The sequence below is a fragment of the Rhinolophus hipposideros genome (assembly GCF_964194185.1).
Source record: "Rhinolophus hipposideros genome assembly, chromosome: 7".
Taxonomy (NCBI): domain Eukaryota; kingdom Metazoa; phylum Chordata; class Mammalia; order Chiroptera; family Rhinolophidae; genus Rhinolophus; species Rhinolophus hipposideros.
Genome location: NC_138053.1, coordinates 38503823 through 38524757, shown reverse-complemented (window position 1 = coordinate 38524757; position 20935 = coordinate 38503823). Strand labels below are relative to the sequence as shown.

The following is a 20935-nucleotide window of genomic DNA, read 5'->3' as shown; positions in this document are numbered from 1 at the left end:
TAGAGAACATTATGTTAAGTGAAATAAGTCAGAAAGAGAAAGACAAGTACCATATGATCTCACTTATATGCGGAATCTAAAGAAAAGAATATGTGTATGAACTAATCAGAAACAGTTTTGGGGACACAAAAAACCGAGAGTTGTTAGATGGGCGGGAGGGAGGGGGTTGGGGATGGGGGGAAGGGTGAAGGGATTGGGGGGTGGCTGGTGACCACAGGATGGCCTCAGGGTTTTTTGAGAATTACTTTGGGGAACTTATTCAATAGTGTTTGGGGATTTTGTTGGGTGTCCGATGGACATGTGTCCTGTTTGGGAGACCACCTCAGGGATGCTGTGGATGCCTGGTCATGGCATTGTACACCAGAGGCTGGACATTAATGAATGCCAACTATAATTTTATGTGTATAATGTGATGGCTCGGTGTGAGGTCGGGGTGGTGGTGGATGGGGGGAGGGGGGTTCACGGTGTGAGGGATGTAAAAATAAAATAAAATAAAATAAAAATAATAATAATAATTCTGAGACATTATTCCTTCATAAGAGAAGTGCTGCAAAAATCTAAATGATAATGGTTATGGAAGATTATACTTTTCACTATAAAATTCAAACTGCACATCATCTAGTTCTACAAATAGCTTTCAAACATATTGATATATTTAATCACTTGTATTTGTGGTATTAAATTAACAACGTCTTATTTTAAATTTAATCATGTTCCCTTGGGGGAAATAAGCAGTGAAGTTGTGGCTACTTTGCTACATAAATTTAAGATGGAAAGAAGACTCTATATTTCTCTAAAAGCAATTTATTAAAAGAAAATAGAAGTGAATATCTGACATACTTAATACGGCTTTTTAAAAAGCATCTTAAACATTAGCTAAAAATAAAAGAATCTCTAAGCCAATACTGATTTTAGAAGGTTATTAGAAAATTTTAATTTAGGATGTCTTATAAAAGTCTCATTTATAGAGATCATTGCTACATAAAGCTTAAAATGGTGTTTATGTTTCTTTGCCCAAATTGTCAACAAGTAAATTCTACAATATTTTAGAAATTATAAAATTACATAATACAACTGAATCTTGTGAGGGATTGTGCCTGAGATTATTCAAAATATTTGTAAACTAGCTGGTATGTGATTTCTTTATTTATTCATATAACATATTGAATACTTGGGGTGAGATATGTGTGGTTGAAATGGATACTGACAGACAATACGTACAGAAATACTAGTACCAATTCTCAAATATTTGGACATCATACGTCAGTAAAATCAATTTAGATAACTAAAAACGGAAGTCACTGATCAAACTCTCTCTCAAAATTTATCATTAAATAGAATAATTTTCCTTTAAAGTAAGACCATATTTTAAGAAATAAGATGAAAAAAATATATATAGCCCTGCTTTTAAAGTGCTCATAATCACCTTAGAACATCTTGGGATTTTATAAATAGAAAATATTTGGCTTATCTATGGTGTCTAATGTTCATTTTGAATTTTCACTTCAATAGATGTGAATCGTTTTTTATTTATTTCACATGTTTTGAATCCCTTCTAGAAAGCAATGTAACTTTTCTGAAGAGGTATGTTTTGGGGTATTTTTGCCAAAAGACAGATTTATCTCTGGTGACTTGATGTCTGTCACAAGCCAGACAAAGCAGGCAGGCAGGGTGTAGATGGGAGTAGACAAGTGAATGTACGGGCAAGAGAAGAGACCTTGTGGCTTGAGGGAGACACATATCACACAGTCAAAGAGAAGTGAAGGTCAGTAGACCCAGGCAAACCACACAGGCCAGGCAGTAGCAGGCAGAGATTGTGGGCTGGAGATGTGATTCTACAAGCTGCAGGACAAATAGTCTTCAGGTGGGGAGGCTGAAGCCAGGGAGACACAGAAGACAAAAGCTGTAAGAAAGAGTCACACATAGCTACTTAATTAGATGAGAGAGTCAGAGGGCAAGATACAGGCACAGAAAGAGCCAACAAGAGCCGTGATCCTGACAGAGGGAAGAAGAAATAGAGGACAGATGAAGCACAGACAGCCATGGGAAGGGAGACCAATAGTTATGGTAAAAAGGATAAAAGTTTCTGCCTTAGGAACCAGTGGTCCTGGACTTACTTTTCCAACAATTAGGGACACAGCTTAAGAGCCATGAGATACTACTATGGGGCTGTAAAAGTAATAGCTCTTCCAAATTAACTCATGACGTATAATTTTCAAGTATAAACATAAATTCATATGATTGTTATTTATCCAAAAGCATTCCAAAAATAATTAGTCTTACAATTTTTTATCTTTAAAGGGAAGAGTTAGCTCAGTAAAAGGAGATTGCCACCTTTACTGCCAAATGCTTCGAAGGAATTTCACAAATTGGTTCAGAAAGCTGTAAAAAACATGGTGGTTATTTTTAATTTTTTTTTTTTAAATGAGATTTCTGGAGTGAGACTACTTATATTCACTGTGATTATTGGAAAACTGACTCAAAATCACAGGCTAACACTGGACCTGATTAAGTATATATAATCAGGGCAAACACTGGTGATCTACATAAATATATATTTAGACAGGTTATTTTAAATGATTCTTTAATCAGTTATTTCCCCAGAGTTCCTGATTCTAGATAATTATAATAAATGACTCACTAAAAACACAAGAATTTCTGGCAGTCAACTTTTACAATACTTATCCCTTAAATTAACTAATAATTAAAAGGTAGCATGGAACAATAAATAGGGAAACCAACTGATGGGTAACAGCTACAAGGCCAATTCTACAGGAAATGAACCAAAAGTGCCTGAGAAGTACTATTTAGTTACTACAAACATCATACTTAAAGGATTAGAATATCCTTTTTGAATGAAAAGAGGAATGCGACAATCCTTGAGGAGTTGATGTAGTCAAAAAATGGTCCAGTATCATATATGTTAACACGCCTTAGATTTTAGGGTCTGTGTACATGGCAAAGTACAGATTTTTAATTACCTAATTAATCTGAGCTGTGCCTAAAAACATACTAAGTAACTCAACTCGTCTACACATTCTGAATTACACCACATCCTAGAAGCAATTACTGCTGATTTTTCATTGCTATCTTTAGAAGGAAGTGGTTATTCACCAACAAAGAAGAGATATAACTCCTTAGTGTCATTTCCTCAAGACATATTTTCAGCAATAAAGTGAAGTGAATATTTAGCAAATAAGTTCCGTCAGTGTAAACAGCCAATCTGCACTACTTAGGCAAAGAAAAATTAGGATTGCATTAGCAGGTTTTCTATAATTCAAATTCACCTAGAAGGTGCTCATTTTCCACTTTCTGTTCTGTGGGGAAATGGGTTTGGCAGTTACATACATGCTGTCAATGACCCACTTCTTCTACATCCAGAACCAAGACAGGCTCATCTAAATATGGTTAACTTTTCAAGTTTAATTTTTAACTCCTATGATTCTTTTTTCTGCTTTTTCTTCTTTTTTAACATTTATGCTATTATTGTTCTAATTTTGAGGTGCCCAGATTTACATCAAGTGTTCCAGGTAAGCTGAAATAATAGAGAAAAGCCATCTCAAGCCATGACAAGGGTGAGGAAAAATGAAATGGATACGAGTTCTGGGAGGAAATACTTTGACAGGCATCAGACATGCAGACCTCGTCGCTGAATAACTAGGATTCAGGTTATTTCCTTAACGGTAGGTGAAAAACGAAGCTGTGGTACCTGTGTGCCCAGTGCGAAGTGGTCACAGGTACGTCAACACTGATCCCCTCACCCTCAGGTCAGTCAGGAGGAGCTCCGTCCGTTCACCTCTGGACATAAGCAACCTTGTTTGTGAACCCCAGAGTGTCAAACAGATATACTTTTCTGTATGTGTTGCTTAAGGAAGAGTGGGATAGGAATGATCTTAATAACTTGCTGTAACTATGCTGTATGGTTATAAACCTTAGAGAATTGGCAAAGTGGATCTGTGGAGTTGGTAAGGTTTCCAAGGACCCAGAACAAGAGACTGCTGGGCCGGAACAGGGGCACAGATACCAGGGCTGAGAGATACCCTGACATCCAGGAAAAGGACATATCTAACATCAGATCTTTCAAGTCACATAGGCAAATACAGTTGTTTTTATCAGTGAGAGGGGCAGGAGATCAGGACTAGAGAGAATGTCCTAGAAACATCATCTTCTCAGTGAGATCTTCCCTGGCTACCTCTCTAAAAATTCAAATCCTCCTCTCCACATACTTCAGGTCCTCTCTTCCTGCTCTATATTTCTGCTACCAAACACCACTAACACACTATATACTACTTTCCTTATTTATCTTGTTTATTGTCTGTCTCCCCTACCAGAATGTAAGCTCCTTGTGGGACCTTATCTGTTGTAACTCCCTGCTATGTCTCTGCCCCTGGAGCAAATTCGGGTCCACTGTAAATACTTACTGAATGAATGCATGCAGGCTGAATGCACACACCCAGAGAGGCAGGCACGTGAGGAGCACACCTGGACGGGGCTGAAAGTAAGGAGCCTTAGCGGCAGCACTTACCCAAACCTAGCCTGGTTAGAACCAGCCTGGCAAAGAGCAGCCTGTCAGTCATGTGCCAGCCAAAGCAAGCTGTGCCCAGGCTTGTAAGAAGTCAGAACACATCAATGCTCTGTAACCTTGTCTGTTTTCAAACATTTATATTTTGCTTTCCTTTCACCCTGGGGGAATGCCTCCTTATACACAGTCAAAACCTTTTTCATTGTTTTTGGGGAGTAGCACATTATACAAGATCATTTTTAATTTCATCTTTACTGCTACCCCAATGTCTCTACTTTGTTTCCAGATTTCTATGTCCTACTGAACATTTTTCTTTCAACAGTTTTCCTTTTGATTTCTTCACTATATTTTCTATCTTTCTGTGACTCTGGTTTCTGGATAGTATTTTGTGACCCTTATCAATGTCACCAAGAACATAGGAAAACATGAATAACTAAGTTTTTTGTGGTTTAAAAATAGAATTTGACAGGGAAATGGAAGAGAGGATATTTCTAGAAATGCCTTTTCAATCCTAGAAGATCAAAATAACCAATAATAGTTTTAAAATAAATGATAGCTTTAAATTCTAAAATGATTAATGAGAATTATACAGTAGCACATTACTTTTTAAAGTGCCTTCCTTCTGATGAACTCAAAATATCCCCCCCAGACAGTAAAAAGTTATCTGCATAACATCTCTACAAGATAAGTGAGGCAGATATTTGCTGTTCCCGTTTTGTAACAATCAGAATGTGGCCTGTACAATAAACATAGATCCTATTAACCTATTATATAATTCTCTGAATAACAGTGTTTTCAGCTGGCTGACTTTACTAGTAGGAAACTCTATTAATAAAAAGAAATGGGGGGCACGGCTGGGTGGCTCAGTTCCTTAGAGTGTGAGTTCTGAACAACAGGGTTGCTGGTTCAATTCCCACATGGGCCAGTGAGCTGCGCCCTCCACAACTAGATTGAAGACAACGAGCTGCCGCAGAGCTGTCAGAGGGCGGCTGGATGGCTCAGTTGGTTAGAGTGCGAGCTCTCAACAACAAGATTGCGGGTTCAATTCTCTCATGGGATGGTGGGCTTTGCCTCCCTGCAACTAAAGACTGAAAACTGCGACTGGACTTGGAGCTAAGCCGTGCCCTCCACCACTAGATTGAAGGACAATGACTCAGAGCTGACAGGCCCTGGAGAAACACGCTGTTCTCCAATATTCCCCAATAAAAAAAAGAAATGGTGGAACCAGGCATATACTCAAGATCCCTCAAATATCCACCATTCACTACATAACTACTTAAAAATCAGACTTCATTTTAAATATAAGGTGCAGCCTTACTCACTCTTGACAAGTGTGGAGTTGTCAAGAATTACATTTGCTTTCAAAACAAAAGTAAAAACAATACGACTGTACTGAAAAATAATTATCAGTGATATTTTAAGTACAATTTAACATTTTATTGTACCTGTTTTTAAAATATATATTCATAGGTAAGTAACATTCATAAAATGAAGCTATTATGAGCAATAGATCTATTTTTGTGTCAAGGAAAACATATTTTGTAATAAAGGAAAAATACAGTATTAAATATGTATTTCATAGGTAATGTTTTTGCTATGACCAAGCAACTTCTAGTCTAGAGATAAGAACATACTGCAACAAGAAAAACATACCTATCATTTTCAAAACTGGAAAAAAAGACTTCACTAACTTGAATGCATAGTCTGGATGTCCATTACTAACTTGTGGTCAGTACACATGTTGAAATCCTCAAATAATATTAACATTTTAAATTATAGCTAATAGGATTACTGATCAGAGATTTTAAGTGTTTCCAAGGTACTGCAGCAACCTTTGGTTATTTCTGTTTGAATTCCCTGCTTTTACCTCAATTGCCATCACTTCAATTAAGTAGGTCATAAAAAAATTTCATCCTCTTTTCTCCTGACTTCCCCCTCCAGCTGCCCTCTACCTTTGGTAATGACTTTTTCATCATCCCAATTACCTTTCATTGGAGCCTATTGCTGTCCCCTCCCTTTGCCTTAGCATCCAATATTTATCACCAAGGAGTGCACAGTCTTCCTCAGTTATATTTGTTTAGCTCTCCTATCCTCTCTGTTCCCATTGCCACCGCCACTCTTCACACCATAAACCTCATACACTTGCTTTATCATCACAGCTGGCTGAGTATACTGTCTCGGGCTTCTTGCTTCTCTTTTACCCATTTATTAAATTAATCTTCTTTAAAAATCCCATTTTGATCATGTCATACCCCTTGTTAACATTTTTTAAGGACTCTTTGAGAGAAAGCACTCATTTTGATTGAAAGTCATTCACGTATTGTAAGTAGGTATGGAAAATGCTAAGGATGCTGACCCTAACTCTTTTCTCATCTGCTGCAACCTAACGCTGATGCTACCAGCTTCAAAAGGAGGACCTACCCAATAGTAGAGGGCCAGGAAACAGCTTTTCTTTTTTTTTTAATTTTCTGGGGAAAAAAAGAGATAGTAATGATAAGCTATTGTTCACTAAGTCCCCAGCTTCTAGAATAGAGCCTGGAACACAGTAAGTGCTCAATAAATATTTGAGAAATATGCTGGGGAGTGTACATGAAATCTCTTCCTGATTTGAGCCAAATTTGTTGTAATAAAAACCCACAGGGAATAGGAGGTTACAGAGAGTAGCACGTTCTGTCCTAAGAAAAATTTGGTCAGAGAAGAGCTGAATAATGAAGATGACTTAATGTAAAGTCAAATGAGCGTGATAAATAAGAAACTTAGTATCTTGTCTGATAAATTGTATGCAAAATCTAATGAGGCAGCAGGGGAGCAAGTACAGAAATGAACTGTCTTCAATGAACTTTTTGGTGTCTTTTTAGAAAGTGTTGCTCTTAAACCCTAAGGTATCACAGGAAAGATGAGTCTTATAAGGCTTTAGTCTCAAAAACAGTTAAAGTTGTTTCCTTTTAGGCTTGAGCGACCACCAGAGCTGAAGTTTAAGTCTGTTGCATTACCTACTGCTGTGGAACAAATCACTGCAAAACTTGGCAGCTTAAAACAATACACATTTATCACTCCCAGTTGCTGTGGGTTAGGAAACTGAGCATGCCTTGGCTGGATAATTGGATCAGGGTCTCTCACAAGGCCACCGTCAAGGGCTGCAGTCATCTCAAGGCTCAAGTGGGACAGGATCCTCTTCCAAGGTCACTCATGTGGCTGTTGGCAGGTCTCAGGTCCTCAGTGGAGGCTCTTAAGAGACCCAATCTTTGACACAGGGGACTCTCCGCAGAGCAGCTCAAAACATGGCAGCTGGCTTCCATCAGCGAGAATAAGTGAGAGGACAGGAAAGAGCCTAAGGTCTGTCAGCATTCACTGGTCTTACCATGTTCCCCACCATCATTAAGCAGCAGGCTTGATAGAATGGTGGAATAACTTTCTGAAGACTCAGTGATGTTGCCCGATAACAACTTGTGAGGCTGAGACAATGTCCTCCAGGAGGTGCTATTTGCTCTAAACCAGCATTTACTATACTGTCCTATTTCTCCCAGATCTGGGAATGAAGGGGTGGAGAAGGGACTTATTATCCTCAGTGACCTATTAGCAAAACTGTTGCTTCCCATCCCCATGACAAAGCTCTATTGGTCTAAAGGTCTTAGTTCCATGAAGGAATGCTTCTTTCTGGTGAAACAATGATCCCATTCCATTGGAAGCTGAGACTGCCATCTTGCCACTTTGGGCTTTTTATACCACTAAATTAACAAGAAACAGAGTTACTATGTTGGCTGGGGTGACTGATCCTGGTTACTAGGGGAATGAGTTGCTCCTCCACAAAAGGGGTAAAAAGGAGCATGTCTACAATGCAGGAAATCCTCTAGGACACCTGTCGGTACTCCCTGTGATTAATGTCAATAGATCAACAATCAAACTCAGGCAGGATCGATAAAGGCCTAGGAATGAAGGTATGGGGTCATTCGACAATGCAAGGAACCATAACCAGCTGAAGTGCTTGCTGAGAGCAACGGGAATGTAGAATGAAGGTAGTTATAAATACCAGCAAACAACTTCACGACAACTTGCGAAAATGAGGAATGAAGTAGTTAATGAGGATTTCTTCCTTATTTTGATATGAATATATGTAGACTAAATAATTTTATTTTCTTCTCCTCTCTTATTCCCTTATCATTTCATGTAAGATGTGGCACTAGCAATTTGCTTTATCTCTTAATATTTAAATTAAAAATTACCAAAGGTCAGAAGAATGAACATCAGTCAAGGATAATAAAAAGGCTTTGTATCCGCTTCTCGGGAAAGGGTTAGTGTAGTTTTGGTTGTATATGGGATAGTTGTATCATGTTAGGTGAAAACATGACTTTGTTTGGAGATTAAGTCTGGAGTAAGGAAATGTAAACAAGTGCCAGGTTGACAAGGGGTGGACTATGAAGGATCTGTAATGTGTCAGTTAGACTAGGTTGAACCACATTTCCCAGAATTTCTTTTGAAACTGCATGTTTATGGTTAGAATGGTACCTATAGGATATTTCTGTGGAAAATTTGGAGGGTTAAAGTGACACAGCAGCCATTTTTAGCTCACACAGCTTCTGGTTTATCTGCTGGCTTACACGGTGGCATGAAGCAGTGGCTATGGCTGTGTCTACTCCACCTTCCCCGGATTCTCCTTCAGTATTTCTGAAACTTCTGGGCCAGGTATGTGCATGGTTAGAAGGGCTTCTATGGGACACCCACACCACCAAAGACAGAAGACCGAGAACTGACATGGTTTATTAATTCCATCCTTAGGGGCTCCAGCTCATGCTACGGGTTCTAGCTCATTCTTGCTCTCTGCCACTTTTCATCCATTTTCCCTTAACAATCGTCTGCTCTGTAGACTCAAGTTCCAGCATCGGGTGCAAAGTTGACATTCTTACAGAGACTACTTAACCAGTTCTGGTCAAATCCCTGTAATAAATTCTTTACTATATATATAGTCACTCTTCACTATTTGTGGAATTTATATTTGTGAATTCACCTACTTACTAAAATGTACTTGTAACCCCCAAATTAATAGTCATGGTGTTTTGTGGTCATTTGCAGACATGCATCTGTAAAGAGGGATAAAAAATTTGAGTTGCTCAACAGGCACATTTCTAAGGTGAAAGAAGGCCATGCTTTGCCTTGTTGTTTCATTTCTCATGCTGTAAATGAGCGTCCTTTCGCAGATTATTTTTGCCATGTTTTTCACATTTCTGTACTTTTGCTGGTGATTGCAATGTTTGACATGGCCCCCAAGTATAGTGCTGAAGTGATGTCTAGTGTTCCTAAGCACAAGAAGACTGATGTGCTTTATGGAACAAATACATGTGTTAGGTAAGCTTCCTTCAGGCATGAATTACAGTGCTGTTGGCTGTTAAGTTCATTGTTAGTAAATCAACAATAAATACTAAATAAAGTGTCTTTAAAGAGAAACCTTCATAAAACATGGTTATATATTGATCAGTTGATGAAAATGTTGTGACCAGAGGCTTGCAGAAATCTAACTCCGTATTTCCTCTAGGAGTAATGATTCAGTATTCACCAATTAAGTATTTGCCGCGACTGTATAACGCAACTACTGCTAATAAAATCAATTGTATGATATATACATAAACATATATAAACATATATGTATATCTTCTAATTGTCTGTGTCTCTGATTGAACCCTGTGACAGACCAAAAAAGTTTATCTATAATTACAGTGAAGCTCAGTTCAAGTTTCGGTATTAATGATAGTAAATTTTAGTTATCATACTAGTTCTGCACCTGGTATTTAAACTGTTCTCCAAATTATTTCCTTCAAACGCATAATCATGTCTGCAACTCTAAGTTTGGAATGATTAGCTATCTCCTCTGAATGTTATATGGAGTAGATCATGTTCACAACTTTTGCTCATTTTCTGGCACCTATGGCCAAAGCAAGCCTGTTTCTGTTCTGTCACCATAATCAGATATCATTGTTCAATTTGTGTTTACCATCAAAATTGGTTGGGAATTGTGAAAGCCAAAACCATAAAGCAATGGAAAATGTCACTCTTTCCTCTTACCTGGAGATCAGTGAAAAAGTACGAAATCCGTAGGCTGGAAATCAATGCCATCCTTCACTGTCTGGGGCCCAGGTGAGGTGCTTGTGCCTTCACCTCTTTCCTTTCCATAGGCAGGCCAGTCTTGCCTTAATTCCCCACAAACATCTTCAGATCTGTTCCAGCCCTTATGACTTACATTGCTACTTCTTTTGCCCAGAATGCCATTCTGCACTTCTTTCTACAATGCAAATCCTAACACACAAACTCCAGCTAAAATATTCTGCATGAATATCTTTTCTTAGGTCTCCAGGACACAGCAATCTCTCTTTTCTGAACTCCCAGACTTGACAGCCTGTTGTATCACTGAGTTGGTACACAGTCAAAGACAAATACTCCGAGATCCTGTATGACTATCCAGTTCTTGTCTTAGAGTCAACTTTTTATTTATGTGCATCTTGTCTCCCTAAGCTTCAACAGCAACTGTCTATATTACTCTCAAATTGTTTCACCTACTATCTATACTGAGTTTGTTGGTAAGCATTTTCAGCTACTTAACAAATTTCTGGTTTCGGTATTAATGATAGTGAAATTTAGTTATCATACTAGTTCTGTACCTGGTATTTACCTGTTCTCCAAATTATTTCCTTCAAATGCATAAACATGTCTGCAGCTCTAAGTTCGGAGTGATTAGCTAGCTCCTCTGAATGGCAAAACTTCTCCATATAACATTCAGAGGAGATGGCTAATCGCTACTCAGATCAGACCATTGTCATATGTTACCAATAATTCATTCAAACATTCAAGGCGGAACAACATGTTCAATTTGCTAAACAGAATTCCACATTTCATTTGCATTATTTTTTCACCTTAAAAAGTCCTCCATATATCTCTCATCAAACACATACCTGCTGAGACTCGGGGACAGTCAGGCAGCATGGATTCCACTGATGTGTCTAATGGTTCTGAGCTTGAGACCCAATTACAACAGTTCTGCAATGTAATAGAGACAATTTTCTGTTGAAACATAACTTAAGCCAAGCCCAACATTTAGGCTGCAGAGAATAGTTTATCCTATAAAATCAACCACCAGAAGTGTAGTCAATTTATTTTCCATACACCATAAAAAATTTTTTTATGTAAAAAGTCACTTTATCTTCAACAATTTAGCAAATCATCTGTGCTGATATTGAGAAGACATGTGACCTTCTGCCTACCATGATACAATATATTTCTAAGACAAGGCTAGGATTATAATTAGGGAAATTGTAAAGGATGTCCATTTTTTACTTTTAAATGGAAATGAATATTATTTTGAACATGTGAAAAAAAGCTACATTTTAAAACTGTATTCTTTGTAATACTACTAGCAGACATAAATTTTGCACTTACTCCTCGAAATATGGCCCATATAATTATACCATCTTTTAATTTTTACTTCAACCTGATTCAACGAAGGCTGTGTTAAATAGTTCAGAAGAAACATAGTCTAGTGAATTGTTGTTGTGTGTCTGAGGAAACAAAGCCTTCAATATCAAAGATCAACTTCAAGGCTAATGATGATTTACAACACAGACACATGAAATACAGATAATCTATACATTTTCTATATATTTTAAGTCTGTATTTGAAATCTGGCTTAAACATGTAATTAACCTCATACATGGTTTTTAAAAAATTTCACACACACACACACACACACTGAATTTCCAGACAGATTTTATTTTAAAAGAAATCATCCTATCAATCATTTTGGAAAAATCGCTGATTGCTATTCTGGTAAACAACCATGTATTGTGTATTTTTGGATGCTTGCTGCCCTGGTTGTGCACCATGGAATCCGTCCTCACTGTGGAAAGATCCTTGACTGGTAGATCAAGTGTCTTATTGTATTTCCTTAATTCATTCTGTCTGGAAGAAGATGTCAGCTGTGTTGCAGTGAGGAGAGAATTTCAAAGACCCCAGTCCCCACCAATAAAGGCCGAGGAATGGCTTTTGAATAGATTTGTCAAGGCAACCCTACTGTTCTGGGACCAGGGAGAGCAGGAATAACATAAAGGAAGGGTTGCTGTATGAGATTAGAAAGTGAAGTTCACAAAGCATGGCAGATTTTTGTAAGAAACAGTAGATCAATGAAACTATTGAACTATGTGGAAAAAAACCATGAAAACAAACACAACATCTAGTAATGTTCTTAAATGCTTTCCCTCTTTATACATTTAAAATGGATAAAATATTAGTATTTTCATGTATTACAAAAGCTTGACGGTTTAAAGTGGATACGTATTCCTAACTTGAACTCCTAATCTTAATTAGCAGCTGAATGCAAAATTATACAATGTAAGAGAGCAGAAATTATAAAAGAAATAAGGTTTCAGAAGATATTTCATACATTTGAAATAAGTAAAATTAATATTACTATTGATAGAATACCACATCAGAGAGTTCTAGATAATGCAGAAGATTAGCACACAATTAGCCAGCTTTTATATACAATGTGACACTTGCTTGTAAGGAATAAGTATTCTCCAAAGCAGTGTCAAGATACGTAAATGGATGATTTGTTTTATCATTTATCACAACCCCTAATAAATTAAAAAAGGATGACTTCTATAGGTACTAAAAATAGGCTCCCAATGATACAGGGAGATAGCTCCAATGAAGAATGACTTTTTTTTTTCTCTCTTTCTTAAACAATTCAGTCTTTTCAATGACAGCAATTAGCACTATCGACAGACAGGCAGCGATTAGGTATATATTTTAATTATTATCCTAGTAGTACCTCCAAATCTGATGAAAGTCAGCTATTACCCAGGTGATATGTCAGTCTTAATACTGTTCCCCTACAGTTCACATATGTAAAACTATGTCTTATAGGATATTTCTAGTATTAATAAAAGTGATGGTACATTACAATGTGCAGGTGATTAATCATTTTCTAACTCATTATCATTGACTTTAAAAAGCTGAACAGAATGGATTTTATCCAGGTCACCTTTAACTTAAACATTTAAAGTAAAATATAAGTTAATATTTTATGATTCTGAAATTTTAGTTTTTATCTAGGCACATGTTTAGGCTTTAATCTGTTACATATATAGGACAGAAAATAAACACCCTATAGTTAAAGTGAATATGTCCAAAAGTTCTCTGGAATGACAAAGTACCTGTGTAGGATTGTAAAGGTTTGATAACCATAAGTTTGATGAGTGTATACATGTCCGTGCATACATATGTGACATTTTTACCCTACAAGGAAAAATATATAGAAAAAAAGGCAAAACAAACTAAAACTATGTTTAGCATATACTCTAAACTCCATTTCATAGAGTATAATGAAATAAAATAATGTAAATATCCTGGGAAATATATATAAAGAAAGAAATATGAGAAAGACATACAGTCATTCTACATTAATTCAAATGATCTGAAATTCCATTGTATCAAATGTAACTCCCTATTCTGAGATGTATTTCTATAGTTTAGTAACCAAATCTCTTTCACTGTTCTTCTAATGCTTTTTCTATCCCTCTTCTCAATGCTCCAATTTGCCCTCTCCCCCACCTGAGTTCTTCAGTTGAGACGAACACTGGTGAGGTGTCCTGGATGGTGACAGAGGCAGCCCTTGAAAAAAGTCCTACCTAAACTCCAAACATGCTGGAGTGTGTTCCCAGCCCCTGGAAATCTTCTCAGGTGCCCCAGAATACAAGACGTGCTAGAACAGAGGTGCCAACAGAGCCAAGCCTGAGCCTCGGCCCGACCAACAGGCCGAGCAAAAGGTGCCCTTGACCAGAGCCAGCACGCTGGGGCAGATCGTGAAACTAGTTTCTCTGGGTCTGAAGGAAAAAGAGAAAAATAGGCACTCTAGTGTTTCTTCAAGTTAAGTGTTTTCAATTTAAAGGTCTTTACTCTGAAATTATTACCTTATAGGTTTTTATGGTTGTAAATTGTCTTCTCTGTGAAATCTAAAAGCTTGGGAACTATTATTATAGATTAGAAGTGCCTGTAGGTCAAAATGCTGAGTGAGTCTCTTTGACATTTGAACAAGGGTTGAGAAGATTTCAGTGTAGATATAAAATAAATTAAAATTGTTTATAAAAGATTACAACGTTGTATATTATGTTTAAAGAGAAAGTAGCTAGTAGGTATTTCTATGCAAGGTATTTGGAGATGCTTGTTGCCGTGGTTGAGTTTAGGTTTTCATTCACTTTTATTTCATTTACCTGAGTTATAAATCACCAATGCCTCAGACCTGGATTGTTAATATGGCAGGTATTGTCTCCTCAGACAAGAACAACTACGATTCACCAGGCTGAGTTGCCAGAACTGACATGTAGAGCTGAATGGTGATAGGTATGGGTCCCTGACTGTTATGGATAACCACACATCTGCTTGGCTGGAGACTTTCAGAAGCTAGGAGTATGTCAGGAAAGGACCTTTGCCCACTCAGCCTTTTCAAACTATTTTTGTTCAAATAAAAACTATACATTTAAAGAATATAGCATGATGACATGATATACACATAATGAAATGATTACTATAGTCAAGCTAATTAACATATCTTCTTACATACGTACCGTTTGTGTGTGTGTGTGGTGAGAAAAACTAGAATCTATTGTTTTAGCAAATTTCTAGTGTTTGACCCGGTATTTTTCAGTAGTCATGATGTTGTACCATCAAATCTCTAGACTTAGGCATCCTACATAACTGCAATGTTGTCGTCTTTGACCAGCATCTCCACATTTACCCCACCTCCCTGCCACTGGTAGCCACCGTCCTACTCTCTGTTTTTATGTATTTGACTTCTTTGGATTCCACACATAAGTGAGACCATGGAGTCTTTTCCTTTCTGGGTCTGGCTTATTTCACTTGGCATAATATCCTCCAGGTTCATCCTCTCCCACTCAGCCTTTACAGGCCCGGAGCTTGGGGTGAGAAGTTCCTCCTAGGATCTGCCTTTGGTCACTTTTCAACTTGCCTCCTGAGGCTGGCTTAGTATGTATGCCTGGTCTTTGCATAGATTTCACTTGGAGTAATTGCCAAAAGTAGCCCTCTTTGATCTTCTTTCTTAAAAGAAATTATTTTACAATTATACCAGTAATACAAGAATATAGTACTTAACATTCTTTCTGTATGCCAATTATAGAATTAAAAAATCAGCTTTTTATACTAAACAAATACTTAACATTATTAATTTTATCATATTAAACACACTTACAACACAAAAAAATAGCTTTACTAATTTGTACTATAATAGGAATGACTTGGCAATTTGTACCACTGTCCTATTTCCAAATTTAAAGCAACGTTTGGTGAAATAATGGAGCCAATCATCAAGAGGCCAAAAGTATTGAGGTTTCATGTATAACTAGATTGCAGTTTTTATGGACAACATTTAAGTTTAGCTAAGGTGTTTTTCTTGGGAGGGATATTTGCAAAATATCTCAGGTTTTGAGCTGATTCCAAATGAGGCTGGAGTAGGAGGTGAGATGGAAGTGAGACACTGAGGGACACAGAAGTTATGCTACCACTCCTCCCAACACAGTGCTCAAGACAACAGCCCTTTCTATTTACTGACTCCAAGCTTGTTTGCTTTCATTATTTCAAGGAGTCTTGCAGAATGGACAGAGACTAAAAATGCTGAAAGGAGAGGGGATGGAGTTTCATTTTGAGTACTGAAAAACAATGGATTCTTATCTTGCCAAACAACATAAATTCTCAACAAGCGGGACACACATTTAGGTGAGTTCTTTTCTTTCCTTTTCTTTTTTTTAAATTAATATTTATTGGGGTGACAATTGTTAGTAAAGTTACATAGGTTTCAGGTGTACAATTCTGTAATACATTGTCTATATATCACATTGCGAATTTAAAGACATGGAAATACGTGAGTTAAATGACAGAGAATTCAAGATAACAGTTCTTAAAAAAACTCAACAAGATGCAAGAAAACAGAAAGGCAATTTAATGAACTCAGAAACACAATCAAAGAACAAAATGAACATTTTACCAAAGAGATTAAAATTTTTAAAAAAAGAACCAAATAGAATTTCTGGAGATTAAGAACTCAATAAAAGAAATGAAGAACAAAACAGCCAGCTTTGGTAACTAGGTGAGTTCTTACAAGGACATCTGGCATAGACTTCCATAGTTTCCCAGTTTGCTCTTGTTTTAGAGAAGAGCTTTGATCAGGAATAATGCTCAAATCTCTATGAACTATGATCCAATAATTTTTATTTCTGATATATTATAGTGTTTTCTATAACACATTTCTTTTCTTTATATAGTACCACTTGCTTTTCAAGGTGTTTTCTTCTTGGTCATCACCTTTGATTCTAACAATAGTTCATGAAGTAGACAGAAGAGGAATTATTATGTATAATTCACAATTATTAAAACGCCCAGAAAAAGACGAAGTGGATTTCCCAAGACTGTAAGGCTTAGCACAGTAGCTGGTACTACTAGGTCCTTAATTATTATGCTAGGTCCTTAATTATTGATTTTACCTAGTGACTGACTAAGTCAGAATCATTACGAAAACTCAGGTCTCCTAACTCCTTGTTCTGAATGACTTCCCTTTTGTAAGATATTTTGAATATGAAAATCATTCATAGAACAAAAGGAAAACACAGTTCATATGTTTTATATTATTTGGTGGTGAGATAGTAAAAACAATAATAGCTTTGATTTACTGAACTTCTTTAAAATACCAACAACTGTGTTATTTCTTTGTACAGGTTATTTCCTAACCATGTTTGCAAGGTAGGTATGTCTTATAGATGACAAAACTGAATCTCAAAGAGATTAAATAACTTGCCTAAGACTACACAACTAGGTAGGTGACTGAGCTGGGGTTTAAATTTTAGTATGTCATAATACAAGACTCTTCACACCACAGGCATAATTGAGAAAGTTGAAAGAACTCTTGAAGAGCTAGGTCATTATAAAATTTTATAAAATTGAAATTTTTTAAATAAAAGCTATGCTGGCATAGAAATCAATGACAGCTTTGATAAAATCAAGATGAATTCAACTACTGCTTATTTCACTCAGATGAAAAAATGCATAGAATATATTCTGATATTTGAATGGGACACCTAATCTAATTTTAGAAATACTTTAAAAAGTAAACCTAAAAAAATTTTGTTATATTTGTCACCTGGAATGAGACACAAAAATTTTCCAATTAAAAATGATGAACAGGGATGTTTCTAGTTTGAGATAAGTACTAAATTACATATTGGTTATGTGTAGAGAAAAAAAGGTACTAACAGCTCATTTATTACCCTTACTATTAATATAATGCTGCTAGCTGACTATGTATGCATTTGGACAGCTAAGTAGCATAAAAAAATATAGGTATGAAATATACAGTTTCTCTTGAAAACGTTTAGGCCCTTGGAAAATACAATTAATGATGTAGGTACATTGGAAAAGAAGAAATATGAAAAGTAATGTGGTCAAAAATCACCTGGGTGTTAGAATAGATTAAAAACCCACCTCTATATGTTTACAGTATTATGAGGAATGGAGTAGAACTATTTTGGACTTTTGCATGATGAAAGTACTTTTTCAAATGGAGAATAACAACAGTGAAAACGGATGGGGTATTATGATAATACCATTATGGTATTATATAGCCTAGTCCTATTTATTAAAAATTCTCTTCAAACGTTAATTCTCTGTTCCTTGCAGGGTACCAGGACGGCTGGTAGAAGTTACCTGCCATATGTATAACGAGAGGCCAGCTGAATATTCTATTATCAAAAATTGGAAGAAAATCAGGAAGGTCAACCAACTCACTCACATAAATATATGATGTGACTAAACAATTGCTATAGTTTGACGTGTATGATATCAATTGCTTATAATATCAGAAAGGTAACTACAAATAAAAATGTCAGCTGTATATCTGTACTAGGAATAACAGAAACAATGGGCTGAAAGTTTTTTTTGAAAAATGGGAGCATGATCACTAAGTCCTTGTTAGTTTTCAGGTTCACTAGCCCTTAGAAAGTGTGAAAAGAAGTGTTCTTAGCCTGAGGCTGGACCATGACCAGCCCATAGCTCAAGGGTCTGGCAATAAACTCCTATTTCAGCTTTTTATTTCTTCTCCGCCTGCTGGCTGTAGTGAGCCAACCCATTTAAAAGTGGCACATACTGACCGCCTTTCAAGAAAGAATGAGACCCAGTGTACACTAAGCTTCTTTCTTGTAATTAAGCAGCATCAATACTAAATAGCTGGTGAAAAAAAACGTCAGGGAATAATAATCTTCTAACTGATCATGACCTTCTTCAGCTATAGTTCCTACTGTATATTGTATGCATACATAATATTCTATAGACAGTCAAAAAAAGGGAAGAGAGCTTTCAAAGAAGTATTTGTTCTTCAGAAGGGCTTTCTATTATTATTTCAAATATGTCTAGTTTTTTTCTATTCCCTCAAAATGTTCTGCCTGCAGAAAGGAAGCTTGAGGGTGGGAGGTGATATAAGTTGGTGGGGGCTCAAGATATAAAGGCTCACACTCATTCATCTCAGCACTGAAAAAATCCAGTCTTACCTCTCTCATCCATTCTCGAATCGTTTTGCCAGCTTCTTGATGCCACACATTGTGAACAGAGTCTGTCAACGCCACAGCAGTTACCTTACTTTTTACATCTGCTTCTCGTTGAATCATCTGTTTTAAAAAAGAGAGAAAATAAAATATCGGCTATAATTTTTTTCCCTACTAGGTGCAGCCTACTTAGTCACAGATAATAATATGATATTAAAAATGAAAAGGCAATATGCATCTCTTGTTCAAAATCATTCTTTTCTACACACTGAACACATGCCCTATTCTTGTCCAAAGATGTGAGAAGACCTAATATTTTCTTTGAAAAAGATAATACCACGTTTCCCGAAAATAAGACCTAGCCGGACAATGAGCTCTAATGCGTCTTTTGGAGCAAAAATTAATATAAGACCCGGTATTATATTTCATATCATATTATTCCCGGTATTATATTATATTATATTATATTATATTATATTATATTATTTATTATATTATAAAGACCTGGTCTTATATTATAGTAAAATAGGACTGGGTCTTATATTAATTTTTGCTCCAAAAGACGTAGTAGAGCTGATTATCCGGCTAGGTCTTATTTTTGGGGAAAGACGGTACCACTTAAGTCTTAGAACTATGCAGCTCTATTATTTTTCCATGTGGTTTGACAATTCAAGGATTAAAGGGATCACCGAAAAAAAGGAGGAATCCCTGAGGGTTTCTTTTACAAGTTTCTTCTACACTTCCTATTTCAGTGCCTTAGGGAAGTTAGTACCCAGAGTTCACTGTTAGCTACTTAGGACTAACTTCTAGTAAATTTTCAGTAGATGACACATAAGGAAAGATATCTTGCTTTGGCTTCTATTTAACTAGCCTGCTCTTCACCTTGTAATCTCTTGGTGTTTGAAATGTCCACAAAGATCTTTCTCTTTAACGTCTATCAATACTACATTTGCTTTCTAATATATTTCTTTATGTCAACAAACTATTCACTTTAACTTCTTTCTATAGAATGTTATTTACAGAAAATTAATTGTTTCTAAAATTCGAAAAAGAGCTATTTGACTTGAAGAAACTGAAGAACTCATCAGGGGTTTACAAGATAAAAAACAAAAAAAAACCCAAAAATAATAGTTCTAGATTAAAAGAATCATAAAAGGTTTTAATCTACTAACACTAGTGACCCTAATTTGACATAAAAAAGTAACAAAATTTAATAAAAAATATAGTTAAAATACAATAAGTGATAGCCTTGAATTTCATAGCCATGTTCTATTTCCTTGCATCAAATGTTTTTTCTCCTTCTAAAACAGATCAATTTCTCTATCACTTGCTATTAATTTCTATGTGAATTATACATCAAAAATATATTACTGCATTTAAAAAATGGGAAAATTCTTAATGGTGATGAAAGCTCATACAGAGAACACTGGAAGCCATGCTTCTGATACCAAATGATGCCTTTTGGCAGCATTCTGAATTAAAAATGTCTCTCTCCCTTTTCAATTTCTTTAAACCCTGAATATGCACATCCCCTCTCACTGAACACTACCTAATAGGAATCTAATTCACTGTTAATACTGCGTCAGCAGCATTTCTGCACCTTAAATCTTTATGCCTTGTGTTTTCTGCTTATATCATGTGGAATTCTTAAAATCAATGTTGGTTATCAACATCATAATATTACTGCAAAAATTCACCTTGCAATACCAATAATACTTTTAAATAATTCACATTTATGATTAAGCAGTTTGCTACCTTCTTGTAGACTTTATTTAAAAAAATAGATTCTCATTGGATCATGTTGGCACTAGAATATAAAAATTTA

General features: G+C 36.2%; 1 protein-coding gene across 4 annotated transcripts in view; it reads right to left on the bottom strand.

Annotated features, from left to right (window-relative positions):
• The window catches only part of ARB2A (ARB2 cotranscriptional regulator A), a 388747-nt gene that overhangs the window by 116320 nt on the left and 251492 nt on the right, over positions 1–20935 (bottom strand). For 3 of the 4 annotated variants that reach the window (XM_081054484.1, XM_081054486.1, XM_081054487.1), the window contains 2 exons: positions 19117–19233; positions 11464–11548 (listed from right to left, as the gene is read on the bottom strand). In XM_081054484.1, coding sequence (XP_080910610.1) covers positions 11464–11548; positions 19117–19233 — 202 coding nt within the window. Of the gene's footprint in view, positions 1–11459; positions 11549–19116; positions 19234–20935 lie in introns of all 4 variants that reach the window. The other variant, XM_081054485.1, reaches the window with a different exon arrangement.